General features: G+C 42.2%; 1 protein-coding gene across 5 annotated transcripts; it reads left to right on the plus strand.

The window, feature by feature from the left end:
• The first annotated feature begins 21,254 nt into the window (after window positions 1–21,254).
• zbtb42 (zinc finger and BTB domain containing 42) lies at window positions 21,255–26,205 on the plus strand. Of its 5 annotated transcripts, none has more exons than XM_073039788.1 (2): window positions 21,255–21,458; window positions 22,810–26,205. In XM_073039788.1, the coding sequence occupies exon 2, from the start codon at window positions 22,827–22,829 to the stop codon at window positions 24,240–24,242; it is 1,416 nt and encodes a 471-aa protein (XP_072895889.1). In that variant the 5' UTR covers window positions 21,255–21,458; window positions 22,810–22,826; the 3' UTR covers window positions 24,243–26,205. The 5 variants fall into 5 exon arrangements, with proteins under 5 accessions (XP_072895889.1, XP_072895886.1, XP_072895890.1 ...); XM_073039785.1 differs by lacking the exon at window positions 21,255–21,458 and adding an exon at window positions 21,475–21,630; XM_073039789.1 differs by lacking the exon at window positions 21,255–21,458 and adding an exon at window positions 21,880–21,901.
• The last annotated feature ends 601 nt before the right edge of the window (window positions 26,206–26,806 follow it).

Raw genomic sequence — 26,806 nt, forward strand, 5'->3', positions numbered from 1 at the left:
AGAAGGAATCTAAGGGGAAAGCACTATGGGTAGTAGAAGAAGGCAGAGTCATGAGAGGTGATAGGCAGCTAGAAGAGGAGACAGAGTAGAGGTGGGATGGGGAAGGGAGAGGGAGGGAATTACCAGAAGTTGGAGAATTCGATGTTCATACCAAGGGGCTGGAGACTACCCAAATGGTATATGAGATGTTGTTCCTCCAACCGAAGTTTGGCCTGCGAAAAACACTCCCTCCGCGACTGCCTCGTCCACGTGTCACTCCCCACAGATCTCGCACCTGGCACTTACCCCTGCAAGCGTAAGTGCTACACCTGTCCCTACACCTCATCTCTTACCACCATTCAGGGCCCCAAACAGTCCTTCCAGGTGAGGCAACACTTCACTTGTGAGTCTGTTGGGGTCATCTATTGCATCCGGTGCTCCCGGTGTGGCCTCCTCTACATCAGCGAGACCCGATGCAGATTGGGGGACCGCTTCGTCGAACACCTACGCTCCATCCGCCACAACAGACAGGATCTCCCGGTTACCACTCACTTCAACTCTCCCTCTCATTTCCATTCGGATATGTCCATACATGGCCTCCTCTACTGCCATGATGAGGCCAAACTTTGGTTGGAGGAACAACATCTCATATACCGTTTGGGTAGTCTCCAGCCCCTTGGTATGAACATCAAATTCTCCAACTTCTGGTAATTCCCTCCCTCTCTCTTCCCCCATCCCACCTTCACTCTGTCTCCTCTTCTAGCTGCCTATCACCTCTCATGACTCTGCCTTCTTCTACTACCCATAGTGCTTTCCCCTTAGATTCCTTCTTCACCTCTCCTGCCTATCACCTCCCTGCTTCCCCTCCCCCACCCCTTGATCTTTCCTCTGATTAGTTTTCCACCCTCTCCCCACCTTCTTTATAGGGCACCTGCCCCCTCCTTCTTTAGTCCTGACGAAGGGTTTCGACCCGAAACATTGACTGCTTCTTTCAACGGATGCTGCCCGACCTGCTGAGTTCATCCAGCTTTTTTGTACATTGAGATTTACAAGGATATTGCCTGGACTGGAGAGCATACCTTATGAGAATAGGTTGAGTGAACTTGGCCTTTTCTCCTTGGAGAAATGGAGGATGAGAGGCGACCTGGTAGAGCTGTATAAGATGGTGAGGGTCATTGATCGTGTGGATAGCCAGGGGCTTTTTCCCAGGGCTGAAATGGCTAACACGAGGCAGCATAGTTTTAGGGTGCTTGGAAATAAGTACGGAGGGGATGTGAGGGGTAAGTGGTGAGTGCGTGGAATGCACTGCCGGCAGCGGTGGTGGAAGCGGATACAATAGGGTCTTTTAAGAGCCTCTTAGATAGGTACATGGAGCTCAGGAAAATAGAGGGCTATGTGGTAGGGAAACTCTAGGCAGTCTCCAGAGTAGGTTACATGGTCGGCACAACATTGTGGGCCGAAGGGCCTGTAGTGTGCTGTAAATTTCTATGTTCTATGAAAGGAAGCAGGAAGATGCCAGAATAAAAGGGAGTAATGGAAGGAGCAATTCCTGTGGGACCTAGGGACCTCAGGGCCCACACCATCAGGTTCAGGAAACGTTATTACCCCTCAACTATCAGGCTCCTGAACCAGAGGGGATAACATCACTCGTCCCATTACTGAACTGTTCCCACAACCTTTGGAGTCACTTTCAAGGACTCTTTATCTCGTGTTCTCCATATTCGTTGGTTATTTAATTATTTAATTATTTAATTATTTATTTTCCTTTTGCATCTGCACATTGGTTGTTTGCCTGTCCTGTTGGATGTGGTCTTTCATTGATTCAATAGTGTCTTTCAGATTTATTGTGTATGCCTGCAAGAAAATGAACCTTAGGGCTGTAAATGGTGACATATGTGTACTTTGATAATAAATTTGCTTTACGCTTTGAAATTCGATCTCCGCAATATCTTACACAACTTCACTGTAACATCCCAACACCTGTGGTCAATGCTGATTTATGAAGGCAAATGTGCCAAAAGCTCTCTTTAGGACCTATCTCCCTATGCTGCCACTTTCCAGGAATTATGGATCTGTATTCACAGATCCCTTTGTTCTAGCACACTCCTCCGAGCTCTATCATTCACTGTGTAAATCTTACCCTAGTGTGATCCTTCCAAAATACAACACCTCACACTTGTCTGCATTAAATTCTATCTGCCATTTTTAAGCCCTCTTCCCTACCTAGTCGAGATCACACTGCAAGTTTTGATAGCCCTCCTCACTGTCCATTACAACCCCCAATACTGGAGTCATCTGCAAATTTTCTGATCCATTTTACCACATTATCATCTAAAACATTTATATAGCTGACATATAATGGACCCAACACCGATTCCTGCAGCACACCTCTAATCAGTCTTCCAGTCAAACAGACAATCCTTTGCTACCACCCTTAGGTGTCTCCCATTAAGCCAATGCCAAATCCAATTGTTTAGTTTATACTGAATGCTAAGCAATTAACCTTCTGGACCAGCCACTCATGCAGGCCTTTGCCAAAAGTCTTGCTAAAGCTCATGTACACAATTTCCACCATCTTTCATTCATCAACTTTCTTGGTAACCTCCTTCAAAAACTCTATAGGATTGGTAAGACAAGACCTGCTACACACAAAGCCATGTTAACTATCCCTAATCAGGTCCTGTCCATCCAAACACGTATACAGTATATCCTTTCTCTTAGAATACTTTCCAATAATTTACCTGTGACTTGCCAGCTTATTATTTCCCATCTCATCCTTTCCTGAACAATATAACATTATTAGCTATTCTCCAGTCCTTTGGCACCTCACTCATGACTAAGAACATTTTAAATATCTCTGCCAGAGCCCCTGAATTTGTACTCTAGCCTCTCACAAAGTCCAAGGCAACACCATGTCAGTCATCAGGGACACTGGAGAAATTCCTGACGTCCCCAATCCTGGAAGATGAGTACACATACTACTGCCCCAACTATCATTCCAACTGCTCCTCCTGCAAGAAGAAAAAGTGAACTTACTAGAGCCTCATTTTGATTTGCACTCACTTCTTCAGCTTATTAACACTGAAGCCTCAGCTCTGCACTCTAACATTGGCTGGTCCATCACTGGCCGGTCCAACATTGGCCGCTCCTCCTGACCCTAACTTTTATTATTGGCTGGTGCAAATGAGGTAATTACCCAATCAGTTATCAACTAATAATTTACTTCTGCATTCCTGGTCAATGTGACTAAAGCTGCTCTGTAAATAAACTTCCTGAACTTAGAAAATCATATTACTGGATATAATTGCCCTTTTTTCATCCATCTTAACCAACTTGCTGATGGGGGCAGGCAAACAACAGAGACTTTTGACAATTACTCCTTATTCCAACTCACATAACATAGAACATAGAAATCTACAGCACATTACAGGCCCTTCAGCCCACAATGTTGTGCCGACCATGTAACCTACTCTAGAGGCTGCTTAGAATTTCCCTAATGCAGAGCCCTCTATTTTCCTGAGCTCCATGTACCTATCTAAGAGGCTCTTAAAAGACCCTATTGTACCCGCTTCCAACACCGCCGCCAATAGTGTATTTAATGTATCCACCACTCTCTGTGTGGAAAACTAACTCTTGATATCCCCTCGGTACCTATTTCCAAGCACCTTAAAACTATGCCCCCTCGTGTTAGCCAGTCCAGTCGGTTCAGTCCCTTCCTACCTACATCTGTGATACTTGACACATTCTTGATCTTCTCAATGACTTCAAGTTCCCTGGCCCTGATCATCTCATTTTCACTCTGGATGTCTAGTCCCTATACACCTCCATCCCCCTCGTGAGGGCCTCAAAGCTCTCCACTTCTTTCTCGACAACAGACCCAACCTGTTCCCCTCCACCACCACCCACTTCCATCTGGCAGAACTGGTCCTCACTCTCAATAATTTCTCCTTTAACTCCTCCCACTTCCTTAAAAAAAAGGTGCAGCCTTAGGCACTTGCGTGGGTCCCAGCTAGGCCTGCCTTTTTGTCAGCTACGTGGTACAGTCTACATTCCAAGCCTTCCCTAGTAATGTTCCCGGACTCTTCCTACACTACATCAATGACTGCATTGGAGCTGCTTCCTGCACTCATGCTGAGCTCATCGACTTAATCAGCTTTGCCTCCAACTTCCACCCTGCCCCCACATTTACTTGGGCCATTTCTGACACCTCCCTCCCCTTTCTGAATCTCTGGAGACAGTCTATCTACTGATATTTTTTCCATCCTACTGATTCTCATAGCTACCTGGACTACACTTCTTCCCACCCTGCCACTTGTAAAAATGCCACCTCCTTCTCTCAGTTCCTCTGTCTCCACCACATCTGCTTTCAGGATGAGGCATTTCATTCCAGCACTAATGAGATCTCCTCCTTCTTCAATGAAAGGGGCTTTCCTTCCTCCGCCGTCAGCACTGCCCTCACCCACATCTCTTCCATTTCACACACGTCTGCCCTTAACCCATCCTCCCGGCAGTAGACCAGAGATAGGGTTCCTCTTGTCCTCACCTACCACCCCACCAGCTACAGCGTCCAACACATAATTCTCTGTAACATCTGTCATCTCCAACTGGATCCCACTGCCAAGCACATCTTCCCATTTTTTCTTTCTCCCATCTTTCTGCTTTTCGCAGTAATTGCTCCCTCCACGATTCCCTTATCTCCTCATTTCTCCTCTCCCCCACCCCCGCTGATCTCCATCCTGGCACTTATCCTTGCAAGCAGAATAAGTACCACACCTGCCCCTACACCTCCTCACTCACTACCATCCAGAGCCCCAACCATTCCTTCCAGGTGAGGTGAAACTTCACCTGTGAGGTCATCTCCTGCATCCGTTGCTCCCGGTGTGGCCCCCTGTATTCTTGAGACCCAACGTAGTTTGGGAGACCGCTTTGCTGAGCACCTACACTCTGTCTGCCGGAAAAAGCAGGATCACCCTGTCGCCACCCTTTTCAATTCCACTTCCCATTCCCATTTCGACATGTCTGTCCACGGCCTCCTCTACTGCCCTGATGAGGCCACTCTCAGGTTAAAGGAGCAACACCATATATTCCTTCTGAGTAGCCTCCAACCTGAAGGCATGAGCATCGATTCCTTAATCTTCTGGTAATTGCCCAACCCCGCCCCCTCCCCTTCACCATTCCCCTTTCCCTTTTCCCTCTCTCTCCTGTCTCCTTACCCGCCCATCACCCCCCTCTGGTGCTCCTCCTCCGTCCCTTTCTTCCATAATTTTCTACCCTCTCCTGTCAGATTCCCCTTCTTCCAGCCCTTTATCTCTTTCACCAATCAACTTCTCAACTCTTTACTTCATCGTCTCCCCCTCTCCTGGTTTCACCCATCACCTGCCACCTTGTGCTTCTTCCTCCCCTCCCCCCACCTTCTTACTCAGATGCCTCATTCTTTCTCCCTGTCATGATGAAGGGACTAGGCCCAAAACGCCGACAGTTTATTCATTTCCATAGATGCTGCCTGACCAGTTTGAGTTCCTCCAGCATTTTGTGTGTGTTTTGCCTTGGCTTTCCAGCATCTGCAGATTTCCTCGTGTTTGTGCACGTAGGAATAATAATGCCTTCTCCATCTGTGATTACCGATGTATATTACTTCTGCATACCTCTGAATGTAGTATAACGAGTTTGGATGACCTTACTGTGACTGAGGCCACGCTCCATTTCAGCTGACAAAATCTAACAGAAATGAGGAAGAAACATTTCTATGTATTTTTAAACTGGTATTGTGTTCATTACTTTTAAGAATACCAGAAGGGAACTTCATGCTTAGCGATCGATTTACTTCTGATTCTAAGAAAGCGAACCATGCTTACTTCCTCTTTTATAACTAAACAAACGCCATACTAATTTCTTAGTCTTGTGTATCTTAATGTGCAGTTCCAATAGATAAACACACTTTGTGTGTATATTTAGATTGTAATTTTAATTATGTATGAACTTTTCAAAGTGTATTCTGTCTTCTGATGTCGTGACAGGTAATGAAGTTTATACTGTGTACTGTACAGCAGTTATGATCGAAACGACAATAAAAAGTAACTTGAACTTGAAATTGCATATTTGATCAAATTTAGAATTTTTATTGAAAATAATCTTATTGGATCTAGCATCATAACTCAGTGATCTCTACAAGAATATAAACAGGTTAAGCAAAGAGTAAACCGGATCTTGGATTTCTGAGAATTTCATTGCTGATTCACAAATTGTAAGTCATATATACCCAGCATAAGCATTCTGATACAAGTGGCCTCTCTCCTTCTTTTGTTTATTTTTTCTATGATTCTGAATTTTTTGGTAAAAAATAGATCCACATCCTTTTGTTCCAAGAATAAAAAGCATTCCATTGTGCTAAGGTAGCAAAATGTATTGTTTTCATTAAACTTTACTGTATATTACAAATAATTAAAGATGTTTAACATGACAATATTACAATGATATGTTATGCTAATACAACTATGTAACCTGCTCATGGGTGAAGATATAGACTCTTCATATTGAAAGTGTCTTTAGTTAAAGTTCTTACAGAAGTCGGTAAGGCAGAGCAATTGTTTGCCAATATGCCTTTAATGGTATTTACAGTTTCTACTACGTTAGAACTGAAAAGAGGAGACTCCAAATTCTCACGCAGTACTAAACCTTTGAGTAGTCTATATTGCAAGTTTGCTTTCTTTTCACCTTTCTGCAAAATGTATCATTTCCAAAAGCAAGAGGGGAGGGTGTTGCAGCTCGGTCGTTCTCAGGCATTACTAATCATTGTGAGATTGCACATATTGCTTGGAATGAGTTTCAGAATGAGTTACTTGCTAAATTCCTGCCCCAACTTTCATTTGCCATTCCCCTCCCTCTCCACCAGCAATACCCTACCCCCATGTCGAAAGTAAAATGACTCAGCATTACTTGCCAATTGTAAAAATCCTACTAATCAGAATGCAACATGTAACTGTGTTTTTACTTGTTGCACAGCAGACAGTTAGAAAACAAGAAATGCTGCCTTGTTTCGGATGGCATGATCATGCTGTATGGGAAAGCCTCATAGAGACAACTGGAACTTTTCAAATTGCGATGTATTATGTTAGAGCCTTGAACTTTGAGAAGACAATCAAAGTAAATTTGTTATCAAAATAAATACAGTGTCTATAAAAAGTATACACACCCTTGGAATTTTTCATGTTTTATTGTTTTACAACATTGAATCACAGTGGATTTAATTTGGCTTTTTTGACACTTATCAACAAAAAAACTCTTTCATGTCAAAGTGAAAACAGACCTCTACAAAGTGATCTAATTAATTACAAATTCAAAACACAAAATAATTGATTGCGTAAGAATTTGCTCCCTTCAAGTCAGTATTTAGTAGATGCACCTTTGGCAGCAATTACAGCCTTGAGTCTGTGTGGATCGGCCTCTATCAGCTTTGCACATCTAGACAATGCAATTTTCCCCCATTCTTTACAAAACTGCTCAAGCTCTATCAGATTGCATGGGGATTTGTGAGTGAATAGCTCTCTTCTAGTCCAGCCACAAATTCTTAATTGGATTGTGGTTTGGACTATGACTTGGCCACTCCAGGACATTAACTTTGTTAAAACACAAAAATACAACTGTAGATGCTGTAGATCAAAGAATATGAACACAACGCTGGAAGAACTCAGCAGGTCAGGCAGCATCTGTGATGAAGGGTCTTGGCCCGAAACGTTGGCTACACTTTTCTCACAGATACTGCCTGACCCGCTGAGTTCTTCCAGCATTCTGTTCGTATTCATTAACTTTGTTGTTTTTAAGCCATTCCTGGGTAGCTTTGGCTTTATGCTTGGGGTCACTGTCTTGCTGGAAAACAAATCTTCTCCCATAAGACCATAAGATATAGGAGCAGAAGTAGGCCATTTAGCCCATTGAGTCTGCTCTGTCATTCAGTCATGGGCTGATCCAATTCTTCCAGTCATCCCCACTTCCCTGCCTTTCCCCCATACCCTTTGATGCCCTGACTAATCAAGAACCTATGTATCTCTGCCTTAAATGCACCCAATGACTTGGTCTCCACAGCCACTCGTGGCAACAAATTCCACAGATTTACCACCCTTTGGTTAAAGTAATTTCTTCCCATCTCAGTTCTAAATGGATGTCTTTCAATCCTGAAGTTGTGCCCTCTTGTCCTAGACTCCCCTACCATGGGAAATAACTTTGCCATATCTAATCTGTTCAGGCATTTTAATATTCAGAATGTTTCTATGAGATCACCTCTCATTCTCCTGAATTCCAGGGAATACAGCTCAAAATCTGTCAGACATTCCTCATACGGTAACCCTTTCATTCCTGGAATCTTTCTTGTGAATCTTCTCTGAATATTCTCCAATGTCACAATATCCTTTCTAAAATAAGGAGCCCAAATCTGCACACAATACCCTAAGTGTGATCTCACAAGTGTCTTATAGAGCCTCAACATCACATCCCTGCTCTTATATTCTATACCTCTAGAAATGAATGCCAACATTACATTCGCCTTCTTTACCACCAAGTCAACCTGGAGGTTAACCTTTAGAGTATCTTGCACAAAGTCCCTTTGCATCTCTGCAATTTGAATTCTCTCCCCATCTAAATAATATTCTGCCCATTTATTTCTTTCACCAAAGTGCATGACCTCACACTTTCCAACATTGTATTTCATTTGCCACTTCTTTGCCCATTCCCCTAAACTATCTAAGTCTTTCTGCAGGCTCTCTGCTTCTTCAGCACTACCCCCTCCACCACCTATCTTTGTATCATTGGCAAAGTTAGCCACAAATCCATTAATCCCATAGTTCAAATCATTGACATACATCGTAAAAAGCAGTGATCCCAACACCGACCCCTGTGGAACTCCACTGGTAACCAGCAGCCAGCCAGAATAGGATCCCTTTATTCCCTTTCTCTGTTTTCTGCTGATCAGCCAATGCTCCACCCATGCTAGTAACTTCCCTGTAATTTCAAGGGCTCTTATCTTGCTAAGCAGCCTCATGTGCGACACCTTGTCAAAGGCCTTATGAAAATCCAAACACACCACATCTACTGCGTCTCCTTTCTCTACGCTGCTTGTAATTTCCTCAAAAAAATTGCAGTAGGTTAGTTAGGCAGGATTTTCCTTTCAGGAAACCATGCTGGCTTTGGCTTATCTTGTCATGTGCCTCCAGGTATTCCGTGATCTCATCCCTAACAATCGATTCCAACTTCCCAACCACTGATGTCAGACTAACAGGTCTAGTTCCCTTTCTGCTGCCTTCCACCCTTCTTAAATAGCATTAAATAACATTTGCAATTTTCCAGTCAACCAGTACAATGCCAGAATCTATTGGTTCTTGAAAGGTCATCATTAATGCCTCCACAATCTCTCCAGCTACTTCCTTCAGAACCCGAGAGTGCATTCCATCAGGTCCAGGAGATTTATCCATCCTCAGACTATTAAGCTTCCTGAGCACCTTCTCAGTCGTAATTTTCATTGCACATACTTCAATTCCCTGATTCTTTTGAATGTCCGGTATACTGCAAATGTCTTCTGCTGTGAAGACTGATGCAAACTACGCATTCAGTTCCTCTACAATCTCTGCGTCTCTCATTACAATATCTCCAGCGTTATTTTCTATTGGTCCTATTTCTACCCTCAACTCTCTTTTACCCTTTATATACTTAAAAAAGCTTTTAGTATCTTCTTTGATATTAGTCGGCAGCTTCCTTTCATAATTCATCTTTTCCTTCCTAATGACCTTCTTGGTTTCCTTCCGCAAGTTTCTAAAAGCTTCCCAATCCTCTGTCTTCCCACTAGCTTTGGCTTCATTGTATGCCCTCTCTTTTGCTTTTACTTTGGCTCTGACTTCACTTGTCAGCCACGGAAATATCCTTCTTCCATTCGAAAATTTCTTCTTATTTGGAATATATCTGTCTTGCACTTCCCTCATTTTTCACAGTTGCTCTGCTGTTCTTTCTGCTAGTGTCCCTTCCCAGTCAACTTTGGCCAGTACCCCTCTCATGCCATTGTACAGTAATTTCCTTTATTCCACCGAAATACTGACACGTCAGATTTTATATTTTCCCTCTCAAATTTCAAAGTGAACTTGATCATATTGTGATCACTGTTCCCTAAGTGTTCCTTAACCTTAAGCTCTCTTATCACCTCCAGATCATTGTACAACACCCAGTCCCGCACAGCTGATCCCCTAGTGGGCTCAACAACAAGCTGTTCTAAAAAGCCATCCCTTAGACATTTACAAATTCTCTCTCTTGAGGTCTGCTACTGGCCTGGTTTTCCCAATCAACTTTCTCATTAAAATCCACAACGATTATCGTGACATTGCCCTTCTGACACACTTTTTCTGCCTCCTGCTGTAATTTGTAATCCACATCCTGGCTGCTGTTTGGAGGCCTGTATTCAACTGTCATTAGGGTCCTTTTACCCTTGCCATTTCTTATCTCAACACATAGAGACCCTACACCTTTCAATCCTATGTCATCCCTTTCTAATGATTTCATATTATTTCTTATACACAGGGCCACACCACCCCCCCCCCCCCGCCTACTAACCTATCTTTCCGATACACCGTATATCTTTGGATGTTCAGCTCCCAATGGCAGCCGTCCTTTAGCCAAGTTTCAGAGATGGCCACAACATCATACTTGCCAATCTGTAGCGGAATTTCAAGATCGTCCATTTTATTTCTTATGCTGCGTGCATTCAAATACAACACTCTCAGTCCAGTATTTGTTGCTTTCTGTTTTAACTACACCATGCCTCTACTGCCCTGTAACTCATCCCACTGGCAGTGATTATGCCTCACCTCCTGCCTGTCATCTCTGTTGCACGCTATCTTTGATTTATTCCTTTTTTCCACTTCCTCAGCCCTATTACTTCGGTTCCCATCCTCCTGCCAAATTCGTTTAAACTCTCCCTAATAGCTCCATTAAACCTGCCTGCTAGGGTATTGGACCCCTTTGGGTTCAGGTGTAACCTGTCCTTTTTGTACAGGTCGTACCTCCCCCAGGAGAGGCCCCAGTGATCCAGGAACCTGAAGCCCTGCCCCCTACACCAGTCTCAGCCATGCATTAGGATGTCTGATCATTCTATTCTTGTGCTCGTTAGCACATGGCACAGGCAGCAATCCCGAGATTACTACCCCGGAGGTCCTGCTTTTCAGTTTCCAAGTTGCAGTTCTCTTGCATCAGGTTTTCCTCCAGGATTTCCCTGTATTTTGCTGCATTCATTTTACCCTCCACCTTCACAAGCCTGCTGCAGTGAAGCATCCCCACAACCACCACCTATGCTTTGCAGTAGGCATGATGTGCGGTGTTTGACTTACACCAAACATAGTTTTTAATCTGATAACAAAAAAGCTCAATTTTGGTTTTATCAGGCCACAGATCATTCTTCCAGCTGACTTCAGAGTCTCCCACATGCTTTTAGGCAAACTCTAGCAGAGACTTCATGTGAGTTTTTTTCAACAGTGGCTTTCTCTTTGCCACTCTCCCATAAAGCTGCGACTGGTGAAGAACCCGGGCAACAGTTGTTGTATGCACAGTCTCTCCCATTTCAGCAACCGAAACTTGTAACTCCTTCAGAGCTGTGATAGGTCTCTTGGTGACCTTGCTCACTAATCCCTTTCTTGCACAGTCACTCAGTTTTTGAGGACGGCCTCTCAAGACAGATTTACAGCTGTGCCATACTCTTTCCATTTCTTGATGATTGACATAACTGCATTCCAAGGGATATTCAGTAACAGGAATTTTCTTGTATCCATCTCCTGACACATGCTTTCAATAACCTTTTCTCGGAGTTGCTTGGAGTGTTTTTTTGTTTCGATGGCGAGTTTTTGCCAGGATACTGAATCACCAGCAGCTGGATCGTCCAGATACTGGTGTATTTTCACTGCGGTCAATTGAAACACCTTGACTGCAAACAGGTCTCCAAAATTGATCTCCATTTAACTAATTATGTGACTTCTAAAATCAACTGGCTGCACCAGTGATGATTTGGTGTGCCATATTAAAGTGGGCTAAATACTTACGCAAACAATTATTTTGTGTTCTATGTCTGTAATTAATTAGATCACTTTGTAGAGACCTGTTTTCACTTTGACATGAAGGAGTCTTTTTCTGCTGATCTGTGTCAAAAAAGCCAAATTAAATCCACTGTGATACAATGTTGTAAAACAATAAAACATGAAAACTTCCGGGGGGGGGGGGGGGTGGTGACTACTTTTTATAGGCACTGTATATGTCCCTGAGATATACAGTGAGATTCACAACCCTGAGATTCACTTCCCTGCGGGCACACTCTCTAAATCCAACAAACACATAATTAATGAGAAAACCACACCCAACAGGACAAAAAAAACAACCAATGTACAAAGGACAACAGCTATGCAAATATGAAAGAGAAAGTAATAACAAATAACTAAACCATAAATATCAAGAACATGAGATGAAGAATCCTTGAAAGTGAGTCCATTGGATAGTTTAGTAATGGGGCCAGTGAAGTTGAGTGAAGTTACCCCTCTGGTTCAAGACCCCAATGCTTGAGGCGTAGTAACTGTTCCTGAATCTGGTGATGCGAGTCCTGAGGCTCCTGAACTTCCTTCCTGATGGCAGCAACAAGATGAGCCTGGCCTGAATGGTGGGGGTCCTTGATGATGGATGCTGCTTTCCTGCGACAGCACTCCGTATGGATGTGCTCAGTGGTGGGGAGGGCTTTACCCATGATGAACTGGGTTGTATCCATTATATTTTGTAGGCTTTACCACTCAAGGGCATTGGTTTTTCTATACCAGGCCGAGATGCAGCCAGTCAATATACTCTCCACCACACATGTATAGAAGAGTGTCAGTCTTTTAGATGGCGTGCTGAATCTTCGCAAACTTGTAAGAAAGTAGAGGCACTGCCATGCTTTCTTCGTAATGGCACTTACGTGTTAGACCAGGCTAGATCCTCTGAAATGATAACAACAAGGAATTTAAAGTTGCTGACCCTCTCCACCCTCTGATCCCCGATGAAGATTGGCTCATGGACCTCTGATTTCTGCCTCCTGAGGCCAATAATCGGGCCGAAACCCTTCATCTGGACTGAAAAGGAAGGGGGCTGAAGCCAGAGTAAGAAAGTGGTGGTTGGGAGGTTACAAGCTGGCGAGTAATAGGTATGACCAGGAGAGGAAAGGGTGGTGGGGGAGGGGTAGTGATGTAAGAAGGGGATAGGTGGAAGGCGTAAAGGATTAAAGAAGGAATTTAACAGGAGGTTGGAGGAGCAGCACCTCATATTCTGCCTGGGTAGCCTCCATCTGATGGCAAGAATGTTGATTCCTCTAACTTCCAGTAATTTCTAGCTTCCCCTTTTTCTGGTTATCCTCTCAGCCCTTCTCTTTCCCCAAGCCTTCGTGACCTGCCCATCACCTCCTTGTAGTTCCCCTCCTTCATCCCTTTATTCTTTGGTCCACTTTCCTGTCCTATTAGATTCCTTTTTCTTCAGCCCTGTACCTCTTCCACCTATCACCTCCCAACTTCTTACTTCATTCCCCCCCCCCACCCACTCATCTTTCCCCTCATCTGATTTCACCTATCACCTGCCAGCTTGTACATCCCCCCCCAACCCCTCGCCTTCTTACTCTGGCTTCTGACCCCTTCCTTTCCAGTCCCGATGAAGTGTCTTGGCCTGAAACGTTTATTCGCTCCATAGATCTGCCTGGCTTGCTGGGCTCCTCCAGAATCCTGTGTGTGGTTAATCATATTTTCCATCATCCCCAGTCTCTCTTGTGTCTATAGGTTAAGGGGAAATGTTTACTTCAAGTGCAGACTCCAAACCAAGGAACATACATTTGAAAGAAGCTCCTTGCAGACTTTTGTGATGTGGTTTTAATGAATAGGATTAGCTTTATTTTAAAACACACACACAAAATGCTGGAGGAGCTCAGCAGGCCAGGCAGCATTTATGGAAAAGAGTACAGTCGTCGTTTCGACCCAAGACCCTTCAGCAGGACGGCCCAAAACGTCGACTGTACCCTTTTCCATTGATGCTGCCTGGCCTGCTGAGCTCCTCCAGCATTTTGTGTGTGTTGCTTGGATTTCCAGCGCCTGCAGATTTTCTCTAGCTTGTAGTTTTATTTAAACATAGTTTTCTTGTTAGAATAATAATTTTATTAATTTTTAGACCTTTGCCTCCATCTCAGGCAGAAATAAAATATGATATTTTAGGATAAAAGACAACTTGCTTTTTAAAAGAATTCCAGTTGCTTTTAATAAGCATGAGCAAATCAAAACGCGTCAATCAAATATATACATTTGTAGGTTTTCTTATCCTATGGAGCTCGAGTGCTCAAAAATATGAAGGCCTGAGTGGTAACCCTTTGAAGGTATTTTACTTCTGAGCACCTAAATTTTCAAACGACACTCTTAACAGTATATCATGAGTGGTGGTACAGTTATACATATTTATACAAGAGTTAATTAATATAATTATTCTGGGCACAACTACAATTTTATTTGCTGCTTTGAGCATTTTTCTATGCTGTTCATCATAGATTATTTTCCTTTGTGGAAGTAGTAAAAATGCAATGTCTTTAAAATTATAATTAATCACATTTCTACAACTGCAATTAGCTTAAATTTATTTACTTCACACTCATAATTACTTACAAAATTTGTCACATTTTACTTTCACCATTCAAAATTAATTTGAAGTTGATTTTTTTTCTCATGAGTATTCTGTTCTGTGTTTTTTTTGATCATATAGCATGTATCCTTATGTTAAAGGATAACGTGAGTAGCCCCCCCCCCCACTCTCACTTTCTGCAGGGCTGGCTCCCTCTATGATTTCCTTGTCCATTCATCCTTCCCCACTAATCTCCCTCTTGGCACTTTCCCCTGCAAGCGGCAGAATTGCTACATCTCCCCATTCACCTCCTCCCTCAGGGCTCTAAACTGTCCTTCTAGGTGAGATAATCTATGAATCTATTGGGGTTGAATACTGCATCTGGTGTTCCCAATGTGGTTTCCTCTACTTTGCTGGAATCCAGTGTAGATTGGGAGGGTCTTCTTTGTCCAGCACCTCTGTTCCATCTGCAGAAAGCAGGATTTCCCAGTAGCCCACCTTCTTCATTCCTATCCCCGTTCCTATTCTGCCAGGTCATTCCATGGCCTCCTCTTCTGCCATGATGAGGCCACACTCAGATTGGAGGAACAAAACCTCATATTTCATCTAGGTCGTCTCCAATCTGATGGCATGAACATTGATTTCTCCATTTTCTAGGTTTCTTTCCTCTCCCCCTTCCTTCTTCAATTCCTCACCTCTGGCCCCTTACCTCTTCTTCTCATCTGTCACCTCCCCCTGATGCTTCTTTTTCTTCCCTTTCTCCCATGGTCGACTTTCCTATCAGATTCCTTATTCTCCAGCCCTTTACCTTTTTCACCTATTACCTCCCAGTTTCTTACTTCACACCCCTTCCCCCCACCCACCTGGCTTCACCTATATCTTGTCCACCTTTCCCTTTCCCCTACCTTCTTATTCTGGCATCGTCCCCCTTCCTTTCCAGTCCTACTGAAGGATCCTGGTCCAAAATGTTTACTCATTTCCACAGATGCTGCCTGACCTCCAAGCTCCTCCAGCACTTTGTGTGTATCAACACAAGTATTTTCTCATAGGCACCTTTCGAAAGCTATTTGATTGGTCCTCAGTTTTTACAAGTGCACACAAAGCACTAAATAGTCATCAGGAGCAAGATCACTGGCTGGTTATCCTCTCCTAATCCTAACTGAGGTGAATTCAATATAGAGCCCCTGCAGCTGCCATATCTGAGATCACCCAACTCACCGTAGTACACTGCATGGTAAGTCTACACACTACAAAATCAGATCCAGCCATTAAAAATGTATGGAAGTATTAAAAGGAGACATTATTTAATTAGGTCTGGATTTCTTGGTGTCAATGTAGGTCAGATATACAAACGTTTGTAGATGCAATTCCAAACATTTTTGATTAATAATTATGAACAGTCTGTAAAGACTCATTTCCACGAGCCTTTAATTTTAGACTTTATTTCCTTTTTGCCTTTTTAGCCCCCTCCCCCTGAGTCATACATTCTATCTTAGCCAAGATAAGAAGACAATCTGTTCTCAAGCACTCTGCCAATGCTACACTGTAACTAGCTATCGTGAGTTTGCCAAGAATGGCCCAGGGTGCCTCTCCCTCCAGGTCCTTTTGCTCTGTCTTCCTCTCTTCTCTCTCTCTATAGCAAGACGCCTCTTAATAAAATGGCAGAATTTTAGCACTTGCTTTGTAAAGAAGCACATTTTATTGTTTCCACTGCCAAGCTCCTGAAACTTGAAAATAATTTGTATCACAAATATCTTGCAGTGATCAGCTAAACTGAAAGAGCCACAATTAATCATATTATTTATCTCTATTATATGATTTTATATTTCTTTTTGTATTTATATCGGAGATTTATTACAATTACAAGCTGAAATTGACAACCAGATTCTATGACTGCAATAAGAGAAGCTTCAGTCATTTCACTTAAAATTATACCACACAAACTTTTATGAATATAATTAACATATTGTTAAACAGGTCAAATGACTTGTCATAAAATCATTAGTAATTGGGGACACATTCATCAGACAATTGGAAAACAATCCAAGATTAGGCTGTATATTCCGCAATATCACCCACAATTCTGAAGTCTCACTGGTATGTTGTGCTTCCTGCCTCTCTAGCTGACAACCACTTGGACCTCTGTCTTCAGTACCTGAATTACTCAAACAATGTCAAACACAAACTCAAGGAGTAGCACCTCATTTTCTGCTCTTGGGACTTAGCACTAAATATTTAATCATTTCATCTAACTTTTTTTCACAGCACATGTATGGTTGTATCTTTCAGTTTCAATTTGTTTCTTTTTTCTTTTTCTTCTGCATCCAATTGGCAGTCTTTAAACATTGTTACTTTGATCAGTACCCTATCACAGTCCTTCCCTCTGTTCTGTCCACCTATCCTCCTGAATGCATTCTGATGGAGGGTCTTTGTCCTGAAATATTTACTCTCTACAGATGTTGCCTGATGTGACTTCTTCAGCGGCTTCTGAGTTTTGTTTCAAATTTTCTGCATCTGCAGATTATTGCTCCAATCACTTTTCACCAACCAGATCAATATTAACATGCTTTCCCATTTGAATAAAAGTTGTTTCTGACCCACGGTTTGATTCAGGTATATCATGTTCCCTGAAATATAAGTTGTATCAGTTTTCATTCTTCACAGCTGGTTGAAGGCACAACAAAATCGAGAAATCTCTAAATGAATCTACTGCAGATAATATCCTATGTATTCAGATATATATCTGAGTATGAGTTGCAAGAGAGAACTCATTTTTTTGCTTCTGAGAAATTGGAACGTGCTCTTTTACAGAGGAGCAGCACTCACAGTGGTTAAATACTGAGTACAGCATGCAGATGTGATGAATGTTCTGAAGTTTCTGTTACATTTTCTACTTTACACTGGGACTATACTCCAACTGGCACAAAACTACAGTGGTGTGAATCTCACATCTGTCTCAGAAGTTGGGTCGGATCAGATTCAACATACAACAATCAAGCATTGGTAAAAAGCAAACACAAGGAAATCTGCAGATGCTGGAAATTCAAACAACAACACACACAAAATGCTGGTGGGACACAGCAGGCCAGGCAGCATCGAAAAGGAGAAGCGCTGTCGACGTTTCGGGCCGAGACCCTTCGTCAGGACTAACTGAAAGGAAAGATACTAAGAGATTTGAAAGTAGTGGTGGGAGGGGGAAATCTGAAATGATAGGAGAAGACCGGAGGGGGTGGGATGAAGCTAAGAGCTGGAAAGGTGATTGGCAAAAGTGATACAGAACCGGAGAAGGGAAAGGATCATGGGACGGGAGGCCTCAGGAGAAAGAAAGGGGGAGGTGGGTGCACCAGAGGGAGATGGAGAACAGGCAGAGTGATGGGCAGAGAGAGAGAAAAATAAACAAACAACTAAATATGTCAGGGATGGGGTAAGAAAAGGAGGAGGGGCATTAACAGAAGTTAGAGAAGTCAATGTTCATGCCATCAGGTTGGAGGTTACCCAGCCGGTATATAAGGTGTTGTTCCTCCAACCTGAGTTTGGATTCATCTTGACAGTAGAGGAGGCCATGGATAGACATATCAGAATGGGAATGGGACATGGAATTAAAATGTGTGGCCACTGGGAGATCCTGCTTTCTCTGGCGGACAGAGCGTAGGTGTTCAGCGAAACGGTCTCCCAGTCTGCGTCGGGCCTCACCAATATATAAAAGGCCACAGTGGGAGCACCGAACGCAGTATACCACACCAGCCGACTCACAGGTGAAGTGTCGTCTCACCTGGAAGGACTGTCTGGGGCCCTGAATGGTGGTGAGGGAGGAAGTGTAAGGGCAGGTGTAGCACTTGTTCCGTTTACAAGGATAAGTGCCAGGAGGGAGATCGGTGGGAAGGGATGGGGTGGGGGGGGACGACAAGTGGACAAGGGAGTCACGTGGGGAGCGATCTCTGCAGAAAGCAGAAAGGGGGGGGAGGGAAAGATGTGCTTGGTAGTGGGATCCCGTTGGAGGTGGCGGAAGTTACGGAGAATTATACGTTGGACCTGGAGGCTGGTGGGGTGGTAGGTGAGGACAAGGGGAACCCTATCCCGAGTGGGGTGGCGGGCGGATGGGGTGAGGGCAGATGTGCGGGAAATGGGAGAGATGCCTTTGAGAGCAGAGTTGATGGTGGAAGAAGGGAAGCCCCTTTGTTTAAAAAAGGAAGACATCTCCTTCGTCCTGGAATGAAAAGCCTCATCCTGAGAGCAGATGCGGCAGAGACAAAGGAATTGTGAGAAGGGGATAGCATTTTTGCAAGAGACAGGGTGGGAAGAGGAATAGTCCAGGTAGCTGTAAGAGTCTGTAGGCTTATAGTAGATATCAGTAGATAAGCTGTCTCCAGAGATGGAGACAGAAAGTACAAAGCACTTCGGTTTTGAAAAATGCAGCAAAATAGAGTCGCAACAATGCCATAATGTTCAACCTACTTTTCTTTGGCTGTGCATGCATTTGAGAGCAAAAGGAACTGGAGCAAGTGTGGCCTAAAGGGCCCATCTCAAGTACCTCAGTCTATGCTCGTCTCCTGTAGGTAATGGAATTGGTTTATTATTGTCACATGTACCGAGGTACAGTGAAAATCTTGTCTTGCATACTGTCACACAGATCAATTCATTACATAGAGCATTGAGATTGTACATGGGAAAGAATAACATAATGCAGAATAAAGTACAACAGCTACAGGGGAAGTACTATGCAGGTAGGCAAAAAGGTGCAAGATCATAAATAGGCAGATTGTGAGGTCAAGAGTCCATTTTATATTAGGGAACCATTCAATGGTCTTATAGAATTACTCAACAGTCTAGGACAGGCGTGGTGAACACCTTTTGACAGAATGTGCCCTAATTGGCAATAAGCTTACGTGCTATGCTAATTTTGAACAGAGATCATCGTGGATTAATGAATTAGTAACAATGATTATGGACACCAGACACATCGTCCCTTTTGCCTGCTCATGGCATTTTTACATGCAGCCATAGAAGATTCAGTATTTGCCCTTTTTCCATCTTCCTCTCCCACCATCCAGATTTCCAACAGTCCTTCTCGGTTAAGTACCAAATAGGTTTTACTTCTTCCAACTCAGTAGCCATCGGAGAGAGCAAATGTAGAGTGAGTGACCGCTTTGCAGGACAGCTCCAATCTGGTGACACTGAACTTCCAGTTTTCCCTCAGTTTAATGTTCCATCACTCTGACCTCCCTGACTTTGATCTGCTACACCACTCTTTTAATGCCTAATAATGCTAGAAAAACAGCATCTCATTTTCTATCTGGGGTTACTGCAGCACTCAATCTTCAGCACTGAATTTTTCAAATAATTCAGGTATCAGTTCTTTTTCTCCCTTTCCGTAGAGATTGCTGGATATTTCAGCATCTTTTTGTTTTCTTTGGTTCTGTTCTCTTCTGTCTCTTACTACTGGTATTTGAAGCAGTAACTATTTTGGTCTGTACCTTTCACCTTATCTTTTCTCCACATACGTCCCACCACCTTCTGCAACTTAAAAACATCAACTGAAACATTAATTGTTTCCCTCTCATCAGATTTTGCCTGATATGCAGTAAAATTTCAGCATTTGCTTTTGTTAAGGTAGGTTTAGTGTTGTGCTGTTTTTAAATAAACGCTATGATAAATTGCCACTTTATTTTTTGCAACCAATTTACAATTGATACTGGTGATAATTGTATGAGGGAGACAAGAAAGTTCTATCACATTACATGAAAACTTCAGTTTATGCATTACTTTGGAAGTGGAAATGGAGTCGAGTTAGGCCCTTTGGCTCAACATACCCAAACCATCCAAGGCAGCTTCCATTTGGCTGTATTTGAGAATAGCCTTCTAAGCATTCCTATCTATGAACCTGTCTAAAGATATTTTAAATATTGTAATTGTACCTGACTCTAGCAGTGCATTCCATTACCTAGAACCTTCTGTGTAGACCCCCAACCCGTCTCCTTTAAATCTTTTCTTTTTTCCCTTCTAGTTTTAAACGCCCCTATCCTTGGAAAGAAATAGACTTTATCAGTGCCCTTCATGATTTTCTAAATCTCTATCTGTTCATCCTTCAGTATTCCTTTAATGGAGAACAAGCACTCAGTTATCTAGTCTCTCTTTATAATTCAAGCAATTCAGTGCTAGCAGCATCCTTATGATCTTTCTTGCACTGTCTTTACCTTAATCATATCCTTGCTATAGTATGGTGACCAAATGTGCGCACGATATTTCACCTGGAACCTCACCAACATCTCGATGACGCCAAAACCCTTATACTCAAATCACGTGCGATTGCGCACATAACAAGTTGGTACATTTTAAATTTTGGCTCCACTTCGTTGCCAAAGTTTTTTTTTGTAGGGGGTTGGGTGAGGGGAAGATGAGATCCATGTCATCATCCATTTTCTATCTTGCACCCTTCGCCTCTTCTCCAAACTTTAAAACATTAAACAACTTTCTGAAGTGAAAGTTTTTCCAAGAAGGATGAGAACATTGCCCGGAGAATTCAGGCAGCTTTTCTTTGAATCTTGACGTGGGTGTTTAACTAACACTGTGCACGCCCCTTTTGATCTGGCAATGGGGGCACCGCAACAACATAAGTATGTTTTAAAAAAAAATAATTCCTAAAGAAAGCTGAAATGCACAAGTCACATCTCGATCTTCTGTGAATAAAACAGGGTTAAAGTTGAGCTTGCATCGATTGCCAGCGGGACTCCGCAGTGCAGGTGCACTAGCAAGGGGCAGACACGGGTACAGCACCAGGGTCTAGCCGGGCAGCAACGCAGCGGCTGGGCACCGACTGACCCCGGCGCAGCCACATATAGGTAAGTATCGCGAGAGCGGGGCGCTGAGACGGATCCCTCACTCAACAACAGTTGGCTGCGCGGCCACCAAACATCTGGGCCTCAGATGAAGGGACTACGCGGTGGCTGCGCAGACACGGTGCCTACGAACGGCGGCGCCGGACCGGGCTCTCGCACCAGTCGCCGTGCCCAGGTGAGAGGCGGCACCTGGCGGGCAGCGCGCCGAGCGGCGAGTTCGGGGCCAGGCAGCCCCGGCTGTCTCCACATCGCCTCGCCTCGCCTCTGCTCGGCCGCTTCGCTTCAGGGTCCACCCCCCCCCCCTTCAAGTTTTGTTGTGGCTCCGGCTGGGCGGCTCGGAGTTATGTTGCTGCGTGTGCGTGGGGTTATTTTTCTCTCTCCTTACTTCCTCCTTTCTCTGGAGCCTTATCGTTCTCCCCCCCCCCCCCCAAGTCCGAAGTAATGAGGTAGAGTTTACTTTTCCTACCAATATTACAGTTGTGGAACTTCATCCTTTTAATTTCATTTTCACTTCAGAAAGTTGTTTTACACTTTACATTTCAGAGAAGAAAGGAGGTAAAGGGTGTAAAATAGAAAACGTTCTCTCGCCCCACAAATAGATAACATGGATCTCCTCTTGCTCTTCTTCTCCCCCCCCCCCCCACTTTAAAAAAAAGCTTTGGCTGCGAACTCGATTTAAAGGAACATATGGCATTAAAAGGAGCACAGCTGGAGGTAGCATTTACATTGCCCGTGATGTCAGAGCAGCTGACTCTCCCTCCAGCTTGTTCCTGTAGTTAGTGAATGTTAGCTCTCTCTCTCTCTCGCTTGCCTTTTCTGCTTTGGGGCACCTTCTTCAGGCTCCATTTCGGATTTCCAACCTGTTTCCATCGTGGGTGTCCGAAGGAGAGGGGGAGAAAAAGAACAAAACCAGTTTCTTTTCAGAACATTGAGAGCTATTGAGTGAGGTGGGAGTCAAAGGGGGCGTGAGAATTCGCTTTTATTCGCGTTGTTGGGGACAAGGTATAAAGTAAACAGTTGTTGCTTGTGATTCGAGCGATCATTGATGTAACAGTTGTTTTGCCTTTCTTTTAAGTCTCGAAGTTTGGTTTGTTGGGGAAGTCAGTTGCTTCAAATGGTGGTTGCTTCATTTACCTAATAGATAACATTTTTTTTCTGTCAGCTGTCGTGTTTCAGTTGCCATCTGCACGAACTCTGGGTGTTCGTTACAAATTCGTACATTTGTTAAGTTTGTTGGTTTACTATTCTAGACTGTTGGGCTGGAATACATCTTAAACTATTGATGGCGCAGTTTTAATTACGTTGAGGCTGGAATTTATTCGGTTTTAATTTCTGTTCGGTTTTCGTGTTTTAGGAGGTTATGAAGGAAGAATGGAGTTTCCAGACCATAGCCGGCAGTTACTGCAGTGTCTGAGTCAGCAGCGTCACCAGGATTTTCTCTGTGATTGTACTGTTCTAGTTGGAGACGTTCAGTTTAGAGCCCATCGTGCAGTGCTTGCTTCATGCAGCATGTACTTTCATCTATTCTACAGGGACCAGCTGGACAAAAGAGACATTGTGCATTTAAACAGTGACATTGTCACAGCTCCTGCCTTTGGTTTGCTTCTTGAATTCATGTATGAAGGAAAACTTCAGTTTAATAGCCTACCGGTTGAGGATGTGTTAGCTGCAGCCAGCTACCTTCATATGTACAACATTGTGAAAGTTTGTAAGGGAAAATTGAAAGATAAAGAATTGTGTGTAGGTGAAAAAATGAATGGTAATGCACTTGGACTGGTGAAAGAAGAGAATTCTTCAGAAAATGATGAACATAATTTTGATGCACAAAGCAAGCAAAATTGTACTATTGTGGATTATAAAAATCCCATGGGCAGTAAAAAGATTAATGGACACTCTAGGAGATTGTCTGATCTTGTAGGTATCACCTCTGTATCTACAGAGCTAGAGTTATGCAATGCAACACCTGGAAAAACAAAGTCCACCGTTAATAGTTCCACAGGACATGTGCCTCAAAGAACTGCTGACCATATCAAGGCCTCTGCTGATGTGGACTGTGCTCTAGATCTGTCTTTCAAGCCCGTGTCTGGAAGAGATTTATTTTACTCCCCCTGTGTTTCTGGACAGCTGGCCTCCGACAGGCAGCAGCAGGGCACCATGCCACTTGCTGGAGATGAGCAAGAGTTGCTGTCAGACCAGGAGGACAGTGAAGAAATGGATCTGGCAAGTCAGAATGGGAATTCTGCCAATGGCGTGATCGCGGGATTTGGACCTGTATTCCTAGGGAATAATATGGCACATAATAACGGAATAGAACAAGAACGGGACGGGAGTGAGGATGAAATGACGTCGTCTGATATTTCAAACACAAGGATGGTGATGTCAACAGGACACATTTTTATTTGTCCCCTCTGCAGCAAAGGCTTTCCAAGTCCACATGTTCTTCAGCTTCATTTGAGTGCTCACTTCAGGGAAAAAGATGGTCCTCGGGCCAAAATGCCTACTGATGGTTCCATGCCTACCTGCTCGCAATGTGGGAAAACCTTTTCCTGCATGTACACACTGAAGCGGCATGAACGAACTCACTCGGGTGAGAAGCCTTACACCTGTGGTCAATGTGGAAAGAGCTTCCAGTACTCTCATAATCTTAGCCGTCATGCAGTTGTGCACACCAGAGAAAAGCCGCATGCTTGCAAATGGTGTGAAAGACGATTTACGCAGTCAGGTGACCTGTACAGGCACATGCGCAAGTTCCACTGTGGTCTTGTCAAGAGCATTGCAATCAGATAATGCTACAAAGTCTAGCAGTAAATCTGGATATCCTATTTAAAACTGATGTGCATCTCTGGAAAACTTGCATGATTTCAGTTAAAGTACAGAACAACAGTTCCACTGCATGGCTTTCTTGCATTAAGTGTGAAAGAACACTGCTTTCAATATACTATAGGTAAACTTTAAAGCTGCAGTACTTAATACGAAACATTTTTTCAATATTCTGTTACTCTTGTTTAATATTGAATTATCATGCTAAAATAATGTCATACTTCCCCAAAAATGAAAATTTCAGGAGCTTTGGTCACTAAAGTTGTTTTAGTTTCCATCTTCTCCTTAGATCTTAATGCATATAAATATACACCATTCTGGGATAAGTATGTATTAAGGGTAGAGTTTGTCTTTTTCTATCATTAACATAGTAGCCATATTTAAAAATCTAGAATTCAATCCACTATTGAGCAGTACTTTGTTTTACAGACTATTGTCAAGTAAATACCCTTGCATAATAAAGCTAATACTGGCAATTGCTGAATGGCTAAGCATGATCTGTTAATACCTAAGCAAATTTTAAAATAATTTTTCCTGAGATATTTTATGGTACAATTACACTGGCATTATGATATTTCACTTGGCAACATCACCAAATACCATTCCAAATGAGAGGTAAATTAATTGTGATGTTTTGCTATATAGTACTGCAGTTTTTAATCTGTGAATTTTGGACACTGGTCTTACAACCTGGACAAATTCAATTATGAAGTGTTGCATTTTGTTGTTTGCTGTGATTGGAATATAGCACTAAGAACAACTACTAAATGTTATTGCATTCTCCTGATGAAACTTGATACTGTATTTATAGTATTTTGATGGTTTGGTATGCAGTGGTTATTTTGTTTAATGTTCTATTTAGAAAAGTAAATTATAAAATATTTTTGGAAATTTAGTTTTCTTCAAATGTAGTGGTCTTTCTAAATTATCAATGCAGCATATGGGCAATGTTATGAAAATTGAGTTCTGTGCCTGATTAAAAGATTCATATAATAGCAATTACTACTGATTTTTTTTAATTGTCTTTGTTTAACCACATAAATCTTGTTTTGTGAAATCTGGTATCACTGTTATTTTAAAAAATAAGTTTCCTGATCATTTTGGGGATTACTGAACCATATCAGAACAGCTACAAAATTGTTTTGAAAAGGTAAAATGTGAATTCAGTTTTTTTTAAATTTGAAGATCAAAAAGTATATAATGTATATTTTAAAATTGTATTGCACACTTGAAAATGTTTTGCACTCTGTTTTATTTGATTTTAAATTCAAGTTACCATTACTGCTTAAGAGAAAAGATTTTTTGTTAAACTGGATACCGAACCTAAAATATCAACAGGTCAAACAGGTGAAATACATCATAGTTTTGTATAATCAAAATTATTTATAGTTTTTTTGTGATCTTTTCAGAGTTGTGTGTATTATTTGTATCCTTGAAATTTATTAATGGAGAGTTTTTTTTAGTAATAATGTAGCAGAGGCATTGGAGTCCTTTTTTACAGAACTTGTATTGCATTTTTAATAGGAATTACATCCTTGTTTCTTTAAATTTTAACATTTTAGCGTGGACTTTGGTGGACAATCGGAAAATGAAGGGTTTTTATATTATTGATTAAACCTGTTAGCGCTTATTCAACAAGATGTCTACAATTGTTTTTATTTTGCCACTGTTTCAGTGTGTTGTAAAACTGTGACAATCGTGACTAGACTTATTTTTGTGTGTTTTTAGTTTTAACACTTAAAAAAACTTTGTATATTAAGATTTCTAATTTTGTGTGCTTACATTTTTTTGTTCAATGCAAAGTCTAAATGCCTGTATATTTTGTGAAGACGTGCCTTCGTATATTACCTCATTCAATGGATTGAATAATCAGTGCACGGTTGCATTCTGTTTAGAAAATTGAACAACTTATTAAAAGAACTGACATTTACTTGTGTGTTTTTTTAACTTTAAGTTATGAATATAAGATAACCATAATTAATTTGAATGTTACAAATTTGAGAACCATCATAGTGCATTTATGGACTTTTTTTAGATTTTAATCTATCAGTGCTTTGCTGGAAAAGTGGTTTTGATAAATTCCTTTTCTAGAGTCAATTTCTAAAATGTCATTCTATGGTGCCTATTTCATCACAATTGTCCTTTTCATTGTTCTCCATGTAATATTTCAGCAACACTTAATGTAGCATTCTAGTAGTATGTTCAGTGGCAATGCATCTGTTTATACAATGTCCAGGTAATAGATTGCTGAGTCTGCATTAATTTTAAAAGCACCCTTAATCATTCATTTACTTTCACAGTGAATAATACTAGTTGACTGTCAAGTCTTTGTTAGGAAAAAAATTAACAAGATTCCTTTTATCATGTCTTGTAAGGGGTATGAATGTGTATATAACAAGGGGGTCCTTCTAACAGAAGATCGATAAAAGGTTGCACTAACGATGTTTCCCGAATATAATGAAATATTTACATCAGGTTGAAATGTATTGGTTGTTATCAGCACATGGATCTGCTTTCTTGTCTCTGCCAGG

Source organism: Hemitrygon akajei, chromosome 3 (genome assembly GCF_048418815.1).
Source record: "Hemitrygon akajei chromosome 3, sHemAka1.3, whole genome shotgun sequence".
Taxonomy (NCBI): Eukaryota; Metazoa; Chordata; class Chondrichthyes; order Myliobatiformes; family Dasyatidae; genus Hemitrygon; species Hemitrygon akajei.